Source organism: Malaclemys terrapin, chromosome 1, assembly GCF_027887155.1.
Source record: "Malaclemys terrapin pileata isolate rMalTer1 chromosome 1, rMalTer1.hap1, whole genome shotgun sequence".
NCBI classification, from domain to species: Eukaryota; Metazoa; Chordata; order Testudines; family Emydidae; genus Malaclemys; species Malaclemys terrapin.
In genome coordinates this window covers 20443825-20461935 of record NC_071505.1, presented here as the reverse complement: position 1 = coordinate 20461935, position 18111 = coordinate 20443825, and the positions used below count along the sequence as shown (strand labels likewise).

General features: G+C 42.8%; 1 protein-coding gene across 3 annotated transcripts in view; it reads right to left on the bottom strand.

Moving 5' to 3' along the window:
- Positions 1 to 18111, bottom strand: part of CACNA2D1 (calcium voltage-gated channel auxiliary subunit alpha2delta 1) — a 671705-nt gene that overhangs the window by 576334 nt on the left and 77260 nt on the right. For all 3 annotated transcript variants that reach the window (XM_054017298.1, XM_054017306.1, XM_054017317.1), the window contains exon 2: positions 17932 to 18013. In XM_054017298.1, the coding sequence (XP_053873273.1) occupies positions 17932 to 18013 (82 nt within the window). The remainder of the gene's footprint in view (positions 1 to 17931; positions 18014 to 18111) is intronic.

Genomic DNA, 18111 nt, shown 5'->3' with positions numbered 1-18111 from the left:
AGCATGAACAGGTGGGAGTTGTCTTACCAACTCTGAGAGGCCAATTAATTAAGAGAAAAAAAACTTTTGACGTGATAATCAAGCTAGCCGAGTATAGAGGACACAGTGCTCCTTCTCCCCCTTCTCCTCACTTAATCCTATCCCCAGGGCTCAAAGTATCAAAATTACTCCTCCCTTACCCGCCACTAATTCCAGCGGGTAACATACCCCGCTATTTACTGAACACAAACCTGTTTCAATTTTTCAGAGTGCTTGTAAATGTTAACACACTTCCCGATCTTTCCTCAAATGTGAGGCTTGTCTAATCTACCAAGGCAGGAATAATGGAGGAAAGAGTCACTAATTACTTGAGTTGCTTACATAATTTATTTGTTTGCTCCCCTTTTCCTTGAATTCAGCTTTGATGCTGCAGAAAATTAGAGCAGCAAGGGGAAGCTTCAGTATCTGCATGCAGCAACAAACCTTTCATTCTCAAAGCCTTCCACCTAGCAGTCAAACACAATTAGCAAAAGCTCATCTCTAATAGTCATAAAGGTCCTTATCAGCTAAGGTGTGTTTATTCACCTTTCAAAATGCAATTTGGTTATCTATGGGGCTTGTTCTAAAGAGCTGATTTGAATACATTTTATTATATTGCTTTGACCAAGTGAATGCAAGTTTTCGTTAGATTTTGCATCTAACTTCATTTTCAGTACTTTAATCACTAGTATTTTACTAAAAGCTCTTCAAATTGACAGTAAAATACGCCATTTATAATGGAACAAAACCTCATTGCATGGATAAGTGAAATCTGTAAGGTCACAGCAAGAAAAATACACTCATTTCTCTCTCAAGTCAATAGTCATGTACTTTTCCCTTCAAGAGAGAATGTATTAAAATTGTTTTCTAAATAATGGATATTTATTCAAAGATAATGAACCGTAGTTTATAAAAAAAAAAAAAAAAAAACTTCAGCGTGAAACCACACAAGAACAAGAACAATAGTCTAATGTGCTGAAGATTAGAAGAACTGCCAATTCCCCTATAGAAAGTACCCCTCTCTACTCGGTCTTCAAGGGCATATTTACAAATCCCTTACAAAAAAGACATTCTCTTTGCTTGCTGCAGGGTAGATAAGGAAAGTCAAATGTTTTTATATGAATCAAGAGTGAATTAAAGATGCACACTCATTGAGGGCCCTTATTATATTGTGTCTTACATATGGGGCATGCTATAACTGAAATTCCATTGAAATGGCTTTAATATATTATACCACTCAGAAAAGTTGGTTCCTCCCACAAGTTTTCAAGAGCACTGAATGTGCTTCCCTTTCAATGGCCAGCATCCTCTGCATTGTTTTCACAGATTGCCCAGAAACAGATAATAAAGGAGCACTGAATCATTCCAAACCATAGTTTAATTCCTCTGAATGTTTTCATGCAAATGCTGAATTGTTTATTCTGTTTTGCAACTACTTCTACTTGTCTCTGTGTACCTTGTGTAATGCAAGTTTTCCAAATTTAAGAAACAAAGGGTCCTTTTCTTAGGAAGGAGGGCACTAAACAGAGATTTGGGAGATGTGGGTTCTATTTGCAGATGTGCCACTGGACTTTCTGCATGAATTTGGGCAAGGTACATAGAGCCAGATTTTCAAAAGAGCTCAAGTGTTAAGCAACCACAACTGAGCTCTGTATACCTCCGATACCTTCCTGTGAAATAGGGAGTATAGTACTTGTCTACATCAAAAAAAAATCTATAGATGTTTTTGAGACACTCAAATACTGCAGCAATGGAGGCCACACAAGTACCCAGATACTTGTCTCACTCCAGTCTTGCACTGCTGCAACAGTACTGGCAAGAATTATTGAACTACCACTGATTTTTATCTGTGATGCATTATATTGTTCAAAATTACCATCCACTACCTATGATGCTGATCAACAATGTCTCAGTGTTTAGATGTACTGCCCTGTGTGTGGGTATCCATTTGTTCTTACCATCAGGGACTCGGAGTTTTGAACCCTCGTCTATAGGATTCTTAAAAGAGTCAGGCAGTCCCAACCTGCCACCCAGAAACCTGTAAACAAGGGTTAGAACAGCAACTGACTCTAACAGAGGAGTCCAGTCCTGGAATATGATTGGGGGGAACCTTGAAGGGGCCTCAGCCCCTATTTAATCCAAGCACAAGAACAGGAAATTGTCCTTGCAACAGGGTTCTCCCTGCTCAAGACTGCTTTCCCTGCAATACCTGCTCCTACAGCCTGCTGCTTATCTCCAATAATCTGATGCTGCCTCTTTCCTGACACCTGACCCCCAGTTTGCCTTCTAGCCTGTCTTGGACTCTGATCTCCTAGTAACCTGTTCCTACTTGACTCCTGCTCTGATCACTAGGTAAGATTGCCCATTCATGACAGCTACTTAGAGTGTAAGCTCCTTGTGGCGGGGAGTGTTTGTATAGCACCCAGCACTATGTGGTCTAGGGCAATGACTAGGGCTCCTTGGAGCTATAGTAATACAAAGAATAAGAATCATAAGAGTACAACACAATTCCTCCTATTGACATGAAGACCAAGAAAAGGATAATTCCTATCTTTAATGGAATATTGTAAATATAAAAGTCACACAAATAAAATTCCTTACCTGGGTTCCTAGCACTAGTTTAGAATGTTAAAATGAAAATTTATCTAAATGGCTGGTCACCATTTATGTGACTTCTTTAACTTATAAGTTTATCTCATCATGTACCAAATGTACATGATTTGTGTGGTTTCATGAAATAGTACAATGCTTTTGGGCATATGTGAGGAAGGGATATGGGAGATATGGGAGACCTGGGTTTGAGTCCCTGCTCTACCACAAGCTTCCTGTATGACCTTGGGCAAATCATTTAGTCTCTCAGTGCCTCAGTTCCCCATCTGTAAAATGGGAACAAACAATACTTTGGGCTTGTCTATACTTACGCGCTGGTTCGGCGGCAGGCAATCAAACTTCTGGGTTCGATTTATCGCGTCTTGTTTGGACGCGATAAATCGAACCCAGAAGTGCTCGCCGTCGACTCCAGTAATCCTGCTCGGCGAGAGGAGTACGCGGAGTCGACGGGGGAGCCTGCCTGCCACGTCTGGACCACGGTAAATTCAAACTAAGGTAGGTCTACTTCAGCTACGTTATTCACGTAGCTGAAGTTGCGTACCTTAGATCGAATTGGGGGGGTTAGTGTAGACCAGGCCTTTCCTAATTTGCCGGGAGGATTAATATATTAAAGACTGTGAATGTCAGGGTCTGTAGTAGAGCCAGTCTACAAGCAACCTAATGAGCAGAGCTGTCATGTAATAGGCCGTCTGAGCGGCTACTGGTAGGAGTCAGCAGACCAGCTCTTAAATCAACTGCAGTAGCAGTTCATCAATTGCTCACAGCACTCGCCCACTACTGTGATAGCACCTGCCCCTGCCTTGAACCCAGCTGTATCCTTGCCTTCCTCACACCCAGTAACCTCTAATCCTCAACTCCAATTTCTGACTTTGGCTTTAACCTTTGTTTCTGGCCTCTGACCCTGGCTCCTATTCCTGGCTACTGACTCCTGCTCCAACTACTAGGCACAACTGCTCACATCCCAGTCACTGACAGTGAGTTGCTCAGGTACTATGAAATTGGACGGGGGCGCGCATATAAGTTTCCAGCACTGCAGAATATTTTGTTTCCTTCATAACATTGTTTTTGTACATATTGGGTTTGTTAAGCCTCTCAGAATAAAGGGCTCCATCCTGCTGCCAATGAAGGTAATAAATAATGTTGTCATTGATTTCAGTAGAAATAGGAAAACTCCAAGAATAGACATTCACCCAAACCTAGTCTAGAGTGTCCCCTTATTATTATTTCTGATTTCCATTATACTGCACACTTTCCTTGAATCTAGTTTGTAGGTAGCTCCAAGCACTAAAGTAAATAATTCCTGTCCTCTTATTGCCCTTAACAAATTCCTGAAGCAATACGAATACTTTCTCTATTTAAGTCCAGGGCCTGAGGCTTTTACTTATGACTACGTAACTTGTTTGCAACTAACTGATTCGTTATAGAGCATAAACTGCAAACTGTAGCCACAAATCCTCACCGTTTTTTAAAAAAATGTTCATGCCAGGAAAATCAGAGAGATCATGTTGAACATGGCTTACTTTTTTTGGTCAGATACAAAGTCTAAATAAAATTACAGTAGTTTCCTAGCAACCCACAGATGTCTTTGTTCTTGAAATTCTTATCACCACCACAAAGGAAGAAAATGCCCCAATATTTTACATTATCCATTGCTTTTTCACAATTATTAGTCATAAAGTGCTGTGGTGATCCGAGCAGAAATTACAGGGCAGACAATTTCTATATCCGTGACATCTCATTAGTAGTGATGGATGCACTAGGAAGTTCTAGAACAGGGGGGGCTGGCAACCTCTGGCATGCGGCTCGCCACGGTAACCACCCTGGCGGGCCAGGCCAATTTACTTGCCTGCTGACGCGGCAGGTTCGGCCGATCGCGGCCCCCACTGGCTGCGTTTCGCCGTCTCAGGCCAAAAGGGGCAGCGGGAAGCGGCATGGGCGAGGCATGTGCTGGCTGCGGCTTCCCACTACCCCTATTGGCCTGGGACGGCGAACCACGGGCAGTGGGGGCCGCAATCGGCTGAACCTGCCGCGTCAGCAGGTAAATAAATTGGCCCAGCCTGCCAGGGTGCTTACCGTGGCGAGCCGCATGCCAGAGGTTGCCAACCCCTGTTCTAGAACTATTACAAGAGAGAGCCCACTCATAACTGATACATTCACTAATGTTCAGGCAGATAGTGGGAGCTTGATCCTGCAAAGTGCTGAGCAATCTGGCCTGATCCAGCAAAGCCCTTAAAAAAAAAATAATAATGGAGATATCCCATCTCCTAGAACTGGAAGGGACCTTGAAAGGTCATTGAGTCCAGCCCCCTGCCTTCACTAGCAGGACCAAGTACTGATTTTGCCCCAGATCCCTGGGTGGCCCCCTCAAGGACTGAACTCACAACCCTGGGTTTAGCAGGCCAATGCTCAAACCACTGAGTGTCTCTCGAAGCACATGAGTAGTCCCAAAGTCACGAGACTATTCATAGGCTTACAGTTAAACAGGGGCTCAAGGGCCACTTTGCAGGATTGAGACCTTGCCCAGCTTTATCCTTGTCTACCCAGGTACTCAGCCTGGAAGTGTGTAAAGGCAAGAAATTATTTCCATGATCTCGATTTCATACGTATCTAATATCTCAAAATAGACATTCAATTCTTCACCTACCACACAACAAAAATAAGAGGGGGGAGAGGGGATGTTCCTTTCAATAAAAAAAATGATCTTTCGAAATATCTCATTGGATGTCATCCTGATAACAAACAATACTGTAATAGTCAACATGTACGTAGTATTTTTCATCTTCTAGTCAACTTTGCACTTGTATGAATACACCTCTACCCCGATATAACGCTGCCCTTGGAAGCCAAAAAAATCTTACTGCGTTATAGGTGAAACCGCGTTATATCGAACTTGCTTTGGTCCGCCAGAGTGCGCAGCCCCGCTCCCCCGGAGCGCTGCTTTACTGCATTATATCCGAATTCATGTTATATTGAGGTAGAGGTGTACCTTGCGAGCAAGGATCTTACAAAATTAAGCCGTATTGGCCTGGAATGGCGAACCACGGCCAGTGGGGACCGTGATCGGCCGAACCTGCCGCGTCAGCAGGTAAATAAATTGGCCCGGCCCGCCAGGGTGCTTACCTCCCTGAGAGGTAGGTATTGTCCCTGTTTCACAAATGTAAAAACTGAAGCCCAGAAAGGTTCAGTGGCTTCTCCAGCATAAAACAGTAAATTTGGTGGCAGAGTCAAGAAGAGAACCCAGGAGTCCATACTCCTCAACCCATGCTGATAATAGATGCTCACAACTAAATGTGGGAGTATATCAGGATCAGGACAATAGAAAACTTGAGCACCCATAGAAAAGTACTTCAGTAATCCTTCACTACTGACATATTTTGGCCAAACATTTATTTCATTTAAACACAGTGATACACAGGGCAATACCTATCACCAAGCTGAAGCCCCATGCCTACCCTCTACATGGAGGCTCACAGAAAACTGGATTCCCTTTCTGGCATCTGACTGACCACTACATTCAGAAAGGTTTCAGAGTGGTAGCCGTGTTAGTCTGCATCAGCAAAAAGAACGAGGAGTACTTGTGGCACCTTGGAGACTAACACATTTATTTGAGCATTGGAACAAGGAAATCCATCCCCTGCTGCCATGAGAGCAAGCAGAAAGCAAGTGTCATAGGAAGCTGGAATAGGATTGTTTGCCACTTACACTTGCAGGCATGATTAAAAACAACAACAAAACCTCCATATGCCAGGAATAGTAATATGCTCAATAATTTCCCAGCTCATCATGTAGAAATAATTGAAAGTATGGTAATGCTGAGTCGCCCCTTCCCCTTGAGTCTGAATGAACTTTGTTAATGCAGCCACCTATGCTTAGGCTCTTATAACCGACTTCACCTGCTTGAAGAAGGAGCACTTCAAAATGCCGGTTTATTGCTAAGGGAGCTGAGGGAGAGTAGCATGTGCAAGTTATAAATGAGGCACGCAGTGTTTTGACAATCCCTTAATTTCCATTCGGATCATAAGGATAACATGCAGATGTGTCTTCAAATTTCCCAGCCTGCGTTTCTAAAAGTGATTTCATTTCACTGACATCTTGACATCAGTTAGCAACATGCAAGCTCGACAGAACTTAATTTGGAGGATGCTCTTCATAATTCTCACTCCTTTGGTATTTGGTTTCACATAAAACTACACTTCTATCCCGATATAACGCTGTCCTTGGAAGCCAAAAAAATCTTACCATGTTACAGGTGAAACCGCGTTATATCAAACTTGCTTTGATCTGCCGCAGTGCACAGCCCCTCCCGGAGCTTTACCGCGTTATATCCGAATTCGTGTTATATCGGTCGCGTTATATCGGGGTAGAGGTGTATATAGCAATGGCAGGGATGTCTCTCTGGAGCAAAATATTGTTAAAACACTGCTTTCATGTTCTGGAGACCACTATTTACCTTATCCCATCTTGTCTCTTGTCTCAAATGCTACCCATTGGGCTCTGTAATTCACCTCAGTGAATGCGTGAAATACCTATTTTCAGTGCCTGTGTTCATTGCCCTACTGCAAAAATCCCTTAATAATCATGCTTAAAAGAGCCATGCAGACCTCAACCACTTAACCTCCACAACAGCCTTGGGGTAGCTAAGTATTATCCCCTTTTTTACATATGAATTAAGAGACACAGACTGTGAGTGGCATAAGTCCACAAAACGGGTTGGTGATACATCCAGGATTAGGACTCAAGAGATCTTGAGTGCCAGCCCTAAATTATATCGGCTCAACCACACTGACTCGCCAGTAATGAGCCCTAATGTATTATTACTCCTGAGGGAATTCTGTGTCACCGCACATGCACAGAATTCATGTCTCCCACAGATTTCTTTGCTTCCCCACAAAAAAATGACTTCTGATGGGGAAGCAAAGGGAAATGCGGGCGCGTTGTTTTGGGAACCCGGAGCAGCTGGCAGAGAGGTAAATCACTGCAGGCAGGGGGTGCGGGGCGGGGGGGGGGGGGTTGGGGACACCCTGGCTGGTGGCGCCTACCCTGCGCCAGGTTCTGCTGCTAGTCCCAGCTGGGCTGCGGGGTGGGAGAGAACAGAACGTCCTCTTTCCCTGCAAGGAGCAGCCTGGTCCAGGTCAGAAACCTCCCCCGGCCGCAGGAAGCTCCACACCCCCACACACTTCCTGCCCCCATTGCTCTTCAGCCATGGGGGAGCTGCTCCTCCATCCACCCAACCCCCATGCATCCAGACCCCCACCCATATACATACCCCCTGCCAAGCCACACCACCCATACCCAGAACCCCCCCGCCGAGCCCTCCTCCTCCTGCATCCAGACCCCCATCCCTGCACCTAGACAATCCCCCACACTTGAACCGCCAGCCTGACGAGCCCCACCCCCCCAGCACCCGGACCACTCCGACGACTCCCTGTACCTGGCCCCCCACCCCACTGAGCCCCAACCAGGTGCACCCAGACTCCCACACCAGCACCTCCACTCCCGCTGCTGAGTCCCCCACACCCAGACCCCCTCACTGAGCCCTATTCCCCCCACACCCAGACCCCCGCCGCTGAGCTGCAACCCTCTTCATCTCGACCCCCCTGCAAAGTTCCATTCCCCCTGCACCTGGAACCCCACAATGAGCCCATGTGCATCCAGATCCCCTCGCATATCCCACTAAGCCACCCACACCCAGACTGCCCAACTGAACCCTGTTACCCCCCCACCTGGATGCCCCAACACTAAGCCCCTCCACACTTGGATCCTGCTGGGCTGAGCCTGACTGCCCCACACCTGAATCGGGGGCCAGGGCTGGGAATGCGTGTGAGGCTCTGCCCCTTCTCACTTGCTGTCTTGGTGCGCCTGGTGCGGAGGGGCAGGGGTGTGTTTCTAGGGAAGGCCTAGCCCTTATACTATGTCAGGGTCGGACACAGTCTCATCGAGTCTGTGTCCGTGGGCAGGGGGAAAGGGGTTCAGAGTAATCTCTCACCTCCATGAAGCCAGTGGCCTGTGATCCCCTCTGCCATGCTGAAGCCTACATATTTATTTATTGACAAATAAAATATGCAAATAAAATATATCCTTCCCATCATTTCTCCAAATCAATCATTTCCATCCCTAATATTATTTTCCCCCATGAGCAAATGATTTTTACTTAAAAAATATCTGAACCAAAATAAAATGCAAAGGCAGAAAACATCAGCTGGTAATGTTCACAATAATACATATGGGTAAGGATAAAGAACAGAACTGGTTGGAAATAAATGGAGATTTCAAATAATTTTTGAGGTTGAAATTTGGAATTTTGGTCTTTTTTTAAAAAAAGAAAATTTTAAAGAAAAACATCCTCGTATTTTTGACCAGCTCTAATAAAGAACAAGTTTATCTTTTTCTGCGACTCCTGGGACTGTAATAACAGCATGCCTCATGAATATCATGCATGACTCACTATTGCTACTATTCATCAAAAGGGAAACATTCAGAAACTAGTTCTCTTTGGACCAGTATCTCTAAACTGAGGTTACATGGTGTAAAATGTTATTTGTTGCCACTGCAGTTTAGGGTACAGCTCCTGTGTATTCCTCATGTCAAAACTTCTAACACACAACCACATTTTTACTTTGATATTTATGTAACATATGCTCCTTGTCAATCAGTTTGAAATGGACAAGCTAGTGCATTGCTCCGGGTCAACTTGCCCACTCGGAGAACTTGATTTCTGAGTTTTGCAAGGGTCCCTCCTTTTCTTTCTATCTCCTTCTGCTAGAGGTATATTAGCAACTAATGTGGGTAATTAGAAGCAGACTTGTCACAGTTTATTAAATTATAAAAAGTGTCAATTAGCTTAGTCATGGGCCTTTGCTGTGAAAGGTCTATTTAAAATGGAAGCTATACACACACATTTAAAAAACAGTAACTATTTGTGTACTTAGCTCTACAATTCAAACCATTCTCCACTCACTCCTGAGCAATGTGGCACTGGTTGTCCAGGACTAACACATGTGGGTTTGCACCTTTCTGAATAAACTCTTTTTTGCTCCCATTGAAGAAAATGACCGAAGACAATGGGATCACCTGAGAAACAGGCCCCTTATTTTGGTACTTTATTATGGATTTAGGAGCCTATCTATAGACACTCAATTTTTAATATATATTTCTCAGGAAGCTTAAAAATACACTTGCTCACTAGGACCTGCATATCATTTACACTGGGGTTGATTTACACTGAGTTCTTAAAGTGAACAGCAATTACCCTTATACCATGTTAACACCACCTGTTTGCTGCCAGAGCAGTTTAAAGAAGCCTTGGTGTAAATAAGAATCTTTTTTCTTTTTTTTTTTTTTTAAGGCCAACAACTAGGGTTACCACCTTTGAAATGCCCGGCAAAACCCCAGCACCACTCCCACAAGACAAGACTGCCTTAACCCCAACCACAAGGCAATTCTGCAACCGCGCCTTCAGCAGCCACTCTAACTAGAGAGGTAACACATACATATAAGATTGATAACATCGCACCTCTCCTCACTCTCACGTGACTCAAACCCTCTCTCACACATTCATGGGGTGCACTTACATGTTGGTGGGAAGACAGCTGCTGTATTTCAACAGTTTTGATCTATCACTTAAACTGCGGAATTGGGAACACTGCAGCATCTTTAGCTGGACACAAACTTTTAACATTTGATATTCCAGTGTATTGTGATAATAATGCAAATCTTTAGACCCACAAAAAAAAAAAACCCAGCAGATTAAATTATTTTTCTGGCAACTGGCAAATCCATTTTAAAAAAGCCACAGCGGTCAAATACCGGTCAGGGGTAACCCTACCTACAACAATTGCACTGTTTAATGTAACACAACGGTAGAGGACATGATGTTTCTAAAACTAGACTGGCCCTTTATTAAGAGAACTATTTACAGAGGTGCTGTAACTGCAGCAAACATTCAAGCCATATGCACAGATTGACTTACTGATGCCTCCTCCAAACTCTCCTCTCCTGCAACCTGTGGTCCTCCCCTCCAAGTGCCAATGAGGTTGCTACATGTGCAACATCTTGCAACTCCAGATCGTCCTGTAAGTTGTGCTTCACTATGAGTTCTTTCCCATTGTTCTTTTAGTAAGAAACATGTACTAAATCAGAAACTGGACAGTATCAGGATGTGACACTGGTAATACAACCCACAGTTCTGTTTTCAAATGGGAAACTGAACAGGCAAAAAGTGATCATGTTTGTGTCCTTTATTTCTCATGTATGATGTATAAAAATGGCTCATTGTTTTATTTTCCAAATAAGGTTTGCTTGCTAGTTTTTTAAATTAGAGATATCAGACCAGAACCTCAGCTGGTATAAATCGATGTTACTCTGATTGACTTCAGTGCAGCTACTCTGAACAGCAGTTGAGAATTTGGCCTATCAACTCAAGACTTCCCCTCCTTGCTGAGGCAACCTTTGGAGGACTGGAACTGAGATGAGGACACCACAGTTGGTAGAAAATCTGTGTTGGCACTTTCCCAGTTCTCATGCTAAGCCCCCTAATTAATGTCTGGGAAAACTGCACTGAAAAATGCAGATTAAAAACTATTTTTGGAAAACCACTTTGAAGCCATTCCGATACAGCATACATAAGCAGCAAAGGGCACAATGATTAAGTACAAAAGGAAGCATACATACTAAGCACAGTCCATCTTAAGGGTAATAATAACTGTAGTTAATTGCTAGTCATGTTATTGCTTATTCCTACAGCTAATCAATAATTCATAAAAATCTGTTTAGAGGGAGGATGATTTGTGATTAAAGCACTGGACTGGGACACAGGAGATCCAGAATCTAATCTTGGCTCTGTCACAGACTTCCTATGTGACCTTGGGCAAGTCAATCTCTTTGTGCTCAAATTCCCCATCCATAAAATAAGGATAATAGTGGTTCCTTTACACACACACACACACACACACACACACACACACAATGGCTGTCTTGTCTATTTAGATTGTACTCTCTTCTGAGCAGGGTTTTCACTATCTGTATGCACAGCACCTAGCATAACGGTGACTCAACCTTGTCTGGCAGCTATAGGTGCTATTGCGATACAAATTAATAATAATATTCAATCCATTTCTCTTGGCCAATTGTCCACAAGCAGCAATTTTCTCAAATGTATTCACTATTCAAACTTATTCATCAAATCATTTCTATGCATTCTGGGTCTTTTATAGGTCTTAGAATGTTCATAAGCAGTTTATTGCAAGTATTTAATATTAAGCTGCAGCACAAAGAATCATGGGATATGCCCCCAGAAGTCCTAGTGACACAAATGGGTGAGTGTAGCACTGGGAAGGACACAGTAACTCCCACTGAACTCAGCGGGTGTCCTTCCACTGACTTTAGTGGGAGGTGGATCAGGCCCTAAAATTATTAAAAATGTATTATATGTGCTAGCGGTGATTTTCAAACTCTTATAGCTTGACCAAATCAGAACGTTTTTTTCTCTAGAACACAGAGACACTTATCCTTCCTAAAGCCTATTTCCTAGCCAATTTACAGCTATCTACCCCGTCCTCCGTGCACGCACTCCAGCGCTACAGCTGCTCACAAAATGTCATGACTATTATTGTATAATAGAAACTGTGTATTCTTTTTTAAATCTCATCATTCTCACCTCCAAGAAAAGAAAAGAAAAAAAAAAAAAGAAAAGACAACTATTTTCCTCTCAAAGTTTACCTAAAGTGTGGAGACTAGAGGGCTGATTTAAAGCCCTTTGAAGTCAACAGAAGTATTTCCATTGACTTAAGCAGGCTTTGGGTCAGACAATAGCCCTGGAAATTTAGCCTAAAAGCTGCATGTTTCAAAAAGCTATGAGCAATGGAAAGCAGGTTCTTTGAATAAAAGTGCTAGTCGACCCTAACTGCAGAATTCACAAGCGCTTTATCTTTAATATATGTTAATCTCTCATACAGCAAGACTGGGGTTGTGATACATGAAGGGAGGGGTTGTAGCTCCCTTTGATGGGCACCCAGCCAGCCAGTTAGCTGTAAAATCCCTCTTGGTATCTGTTCTCTGCTTGCTTTATCTGTAAAAGGGTAACAAGCCCACAGGTAAAAGAAAAGGAGTGGGCACCTGACCAAAAAGAGTCAATGGGAAGGTAGAACTTTTTAAAACTGGCAAAGAAACTTTCCTTTTGTTTGTTGTTCTCTGGGCTGCAAGGATGGAGCAGGAATGCCGTCTAAGGCTTGAACCAGGTATGAAAATTCATTTTCCATTCCTAGAAGAAATTATTTGGATAGGGATTGTTTAGTTAGATACAATCAGGTTCATTTTTTATTTTGGCTTGTGGGTCTCCTTTGTGCTAACCCCCGATGGTTTTGTTTGCTTGCAAACTTTAAGCTGAACCCTCAAAAAAGCTAGTTTGGGTGCTTAATATTTGGAATGGTTTCTTTTAAGATTTAGCAAAAAACCTAAGTTCCAGATGTAATTTTTTCCTTTTTGTTTTTAATAAAATTTACCTTTTTTAAGAACAGGATTGGATTTTTGGTGTCCTAATAGGTTTGTGCTTGTTGTTTGATTAGCTGGTAGCCACAGTTAATTTTCTTTGTTTTCTTTCTCAGCTCTTCCCTGGAGGGGGGGGCGTGAAAGGGCTTGAGGGTACTCCACAGGGAGGAATTCCCAAGTGCTCCTTCCTGGGTTCAAAGGGTTGAGGTTTTTTTGCATTTGGGTGGTGGCAGCATTTACCAAGCCAAGGCCAGAGAAAAGTTGTAACCTTGGGAGTGTAATACAAGCCTGAGGTGGCCAGTATTAATTTTTAAAATCCTTGTGGGCCCCCACCTTCTGCACTTGGAGTGACAGAGTGGGGATTCAGCATCAACAGGGGTTCATTTCAGAAGAGGTGCAATTAAGCACTAATGGAGTCTCATTTTAAAAATCAGAAAGTGAAAAGGATACTTGTAAATAAGAGAAAAGAGAGAGATTCCATAGGTCACTCCTTACAGGGTCTTACATTCCCACTTACAAAGAAAGGCAATTAAAATCTGGGGATACAGAAAAAAAAAACCATACAGCAATATAGATCTGTCATGAATTGATATTAATATGAACTGGTATTTTACATGGAAACATACTGCATTAATGCTTCTTATTCTGGAATCATACGCACGCACACAAGGCAGTCGGCATACCCACCGAAACAGCACTTTGATTTGTATTAAGTGTGCTATACATTTTGGCTTTCAAAAGGGATTAGATGCTATGTTCAGATTTTAACATTTCCTTCAGTTTTCATTTAATTGTGGTATATTCTAGGCAGGGCTGATAGCACTGTATCAACAGTAAGATTGCCCAACATTTCCCATTATAAGAACCTGTTTTCAACTGGTTCAAGTGTGACCAAGTTATATGCATTTGGACTGAAATTTTCCATTCCTGGTGTTTGCCTCTGGCTGATTTTTTTTTTTTTTTTTTTTTTTAATTTCAGGCAAAAGGGTTCAGCAATTTCCAAGAAAGAAATATGGATAATTATGTTGTTTGCTCATGTTAAAATATTCTAGACACTTTCTTTTAAAAGCTCTAGCACCTCCATGCTTTGGAGCAGGGACTTGAAATTTGGCAGGGGGCAACCTTTGTTTCACAGATGTGCCTTTTATTGTCCCTTGGAAACTCCATCCTAATTTGTCCAAATTCTAATCCTTGAAGAACTGCAGATCAAACACGCTCAGTAGAGGGTTCTTAGATTTTAGCAGTTTTCTCAAAGATTCTCTGTGCACTGGACATGTTCCAAGCCACAGCTGAACAGGGTTTTGTCTGCAATTGCAGTTCAGGGCTGCTATAGGCTGTTCTTAGTCCAGGCATCTAAGCAGAGAGACAGTCTCTCCTACGCTCCCCATGATCCCCCATCTGCCAGTAGGCCCAGGCTGCATGGAGGAAGAATCCATCTAAGTCTCATGCAGAAGGGATAAAATCCAGACCAGAGGGGAGGGAAAGGAACACATTGGGACAAGAAGCTTGGGGGTGGGGAACTAGGACTCTGAATTAAGGGGAGAGGGGAGACTGTGGTGGGAAAAGACACTGGGAGAAGGATGGGAAATGCCGGAGACTGAAATCAGATGAGGAGTCAGGCATCAGACTCAGAACGGCTGGCGACGGAGACTAGGACCAATACGTAAGGGGGAGGAGGTGATGAACGAGAGGAGAGAGATCTGGCTGGAAGCCAGGATGAGGGGAGAGAACTGAGAGGGGACACTGAGATTGGACAAAATCCTGGAAGGAAGATTGGGACTGGGAACATGGGAGCAAGGAGAGGCATGACTGGAGGCCAGGGTGAGGGAGAGAAAGATTGGAAGAAAAGCAGGAGAGGACAACTTGGACTGGCTGGGTAAGGAGATGGAGGTTTGGAGGAGGGATGAACTAGGAATGGCTACACAAGAAAACTGGGAGTTGGGGGCAGACTAATAAGGGGATCAGAAGTCCACAATGATGAAACTAGAACTACCTGAGCAAGAAAACCAGGATTGGGATGAGTAGCCTGAGGAGTGGAGACTGGGACTGGGTAGGTGAGAAGTATGGAACTGGGACAAGGAGGCCGGGATGGTAAGAGACAGGACTGGGACAAGTCTGAGGGGATGGGACAGAATGTGTCACACTTGGGGCACATGCACAGAAGAGTCTATACCTGCTAGAGCACACTCCCTCCAACAGAACGGAACCTATAATTTCTGAGTCTCACCATGCTCTGCTGTGAAAATCTCTGAAACCACTGGCAAAGGATCTCATCCCCCCCTTGGAGTTGGTCTACACAGAGGATAACAATCCGCTGTTGCTATCAGTTACTCCATTAGTTCATGTGTCAGAGGTGTATGCAGTGGGTCTAAGGGTTCCTTTCCTGTTGATGAACCATGTAAGAGTGTCAATATGATCCCACATAATGGTATTTCAGGGTGTGGTTTTTTCCAGTTTCCTTTTTAAAAAAACCTAGGAAATTACACATGAAAACAAGATGAAAAGAATATTATTAAGGCTGCAAAGTTAAGCTCTAAAAAATTAGGAATTCCAAATTAAGGATGCCTGTGCAAGCTTAATTCAGCTGCTGGGGGCATTAGGATTCAGCCTCTAACTCTCACACACTATTTTTCCATAGGACCCTTGCCTCAGTCAGTGCACAGAATGGACAATGTTCACTTAATGAGGAGATTTTTTTCACCTCATTGTTCAGTGTGTGCCTTCTTTACTGCAAAACCATCTAAATCCTCCTCTGATAAGAGTTATTAGTTTCCTTATGAATTTTCTATGGCGCTGGTCACTATAGCATCTGAGTGCTTCACAAATATTAATGAATTCATTTTCACACTATACTTGTGAGATGAGTTGGGGGCATTATCCCTATTTTACAGATGGGGCAATGAGGCCCAGGAAGATTAAGGTCAAAAGTGTTCACTAATTTTAAGGTCCAAATTTCAGCGGCCTAAGAACTCCTTTTTTAGAGCTCTTACCATTATATGGCATTTTATATGATCAAAGCACATGTCCCATTGACTTCAGTCATAGCTGAGAGTGTTCAGCACTCCTGCAAATTAGACCCCAGAGTCTCAACTCAGGCACCCAGAAAATACAGAACACACTAAATTTGGTATAAGTGACTTGCCCAACGTCACATAAGAACTCCATGGCAAAGACAGGGACAGAATTTAATTCCCCGGGATAGTATTCAACTGCTTTAACCATGAGACCATCCTTTCTCTTCCTGCATTCTCCGGCCTCATGCACTATACACCTTCCAAATTCTGCTACAAATGATGCAGGGACCTTCAAACAACTGTGCCCTTCCCTGCATAACCTTGATTCATATTCAGAGCAGGTCTATTCTGTGAACCAACTGGGGCAGAGGTCCAATGGAAAAAATAGTGTGTGACCAAGAAATTAAAGACTGTATCACAGTTCATATGCACAAGGGGGCTGAATTAAGGTTGCACAGGAAACCTTAATTCTGGCATTTCCTAATTTTTGAGTGCTTGACTTCGCAACCTTAATAATGTTTTTTTAAAACTTATTTTTGTGTGTGCGATAATAGTATGTACAGTAACATGGATACCTTTTCTCCATAATAAAAATAATAAGAATAACATAAGAATGGCCGTACCGGGTCAGACCAAAGGTCCATCTAGCCCAGTATCCTGTCTACCGACAGTGGCCAATGCCAGGTGCCCCAGAGGGAGTGGACCTAACAGGAAATGATCAAGTGATCTCTCTCCTGCCATTCATCTCCGTCCTCTGACAAACAGAGGCTAGGGACACCATTCCTTACCCATCCTGGCTAATAGCCATTAATGGACTTAACCACCATGAATTTATCCAGTTCTCTTTTAAACGCTGTTATAGTCCTAGCCTTCACAACCTCCTCAGGTAAGGAGTTCCACAAGTTGACTTTGCGCTGCGTGAAGAAGAACTTCCTTGTATTTGTTTTAAACCTGCTGCCTATTAATTTCATTCTTGTATTATGGGAATAAGTAAATAACTTTTCCTTATCCACTTTCTCCACATCACTCATGATTTTATATACCTCTATTATATCCCCCCATTTATGTTTTTCTATGTGTCTGAATTTTATTCTTAACTATTGTTTCGACTAATTTGCCCGGTACGGATGTTAGACTTACCGGTCTGTAATTGTCGGGATCACCTCTAGAGCCCTTTTTAAATATTGGCGTTACATGAGCTAACTTCCAGTCATTGGGTACAGAAGCCGATTTGAAGGACAGGTTACAAACCTTAGTTAATAGTTCCGCAACTTCACATTTGAGTTCTTTCATAATAATTTGTTCCTTCTGTAAAATATACTCTGGATTAAAGTAGTATAGCTAAAGAACATTAGATAGTTATTCTCCTCCATAGAAATCTAGGCTACAAAGACTTCTTCAATTCAGAGAATTTATATGTCAGAAAACTGGTCTTCTCTTTCAAAAGAGAGAGCTTTCCATGAACTTTCCTTGAATAGTTGCTTCCTGGATACCATACTGGACAAATATACAATGTAAAAGGAGCTGTGCTATTGTGTGTGGGTGTTGTAATAATCATAAACCTTATGCTTGGTACTGCAAAGCTGATTAAATATTAGCTTCAATATAAAGAGAGTGAATTAATGGATGTCTCCATTATTCATTTCCTTCTGAGTAAACAGTAGAGAAAAGGGATACTATAGGCTTTCATTCCAAAAGAAATCATTGTGAGGATGGGATGAATTAGTTGTTTCCCCTATATGACGAGCACCATCCATTTTTGACTGTTCTAGTTGTCACAAAGGCTCTACCCGTTTAGACTCACCTTGGCAAGCTCGTCCACCCCACTTGCGCTTCTTGCCAACGTTACAAGATCGACTTGCATTTTATCCACCCATGACTTTATTCTACAGAAATAAAAAGAAGAGAGAAAGATGTCCCATCAGATCAATGGCAAATAGTTATGATGATCACAAACACAAATGCAGGCTGACAGATTATCCTC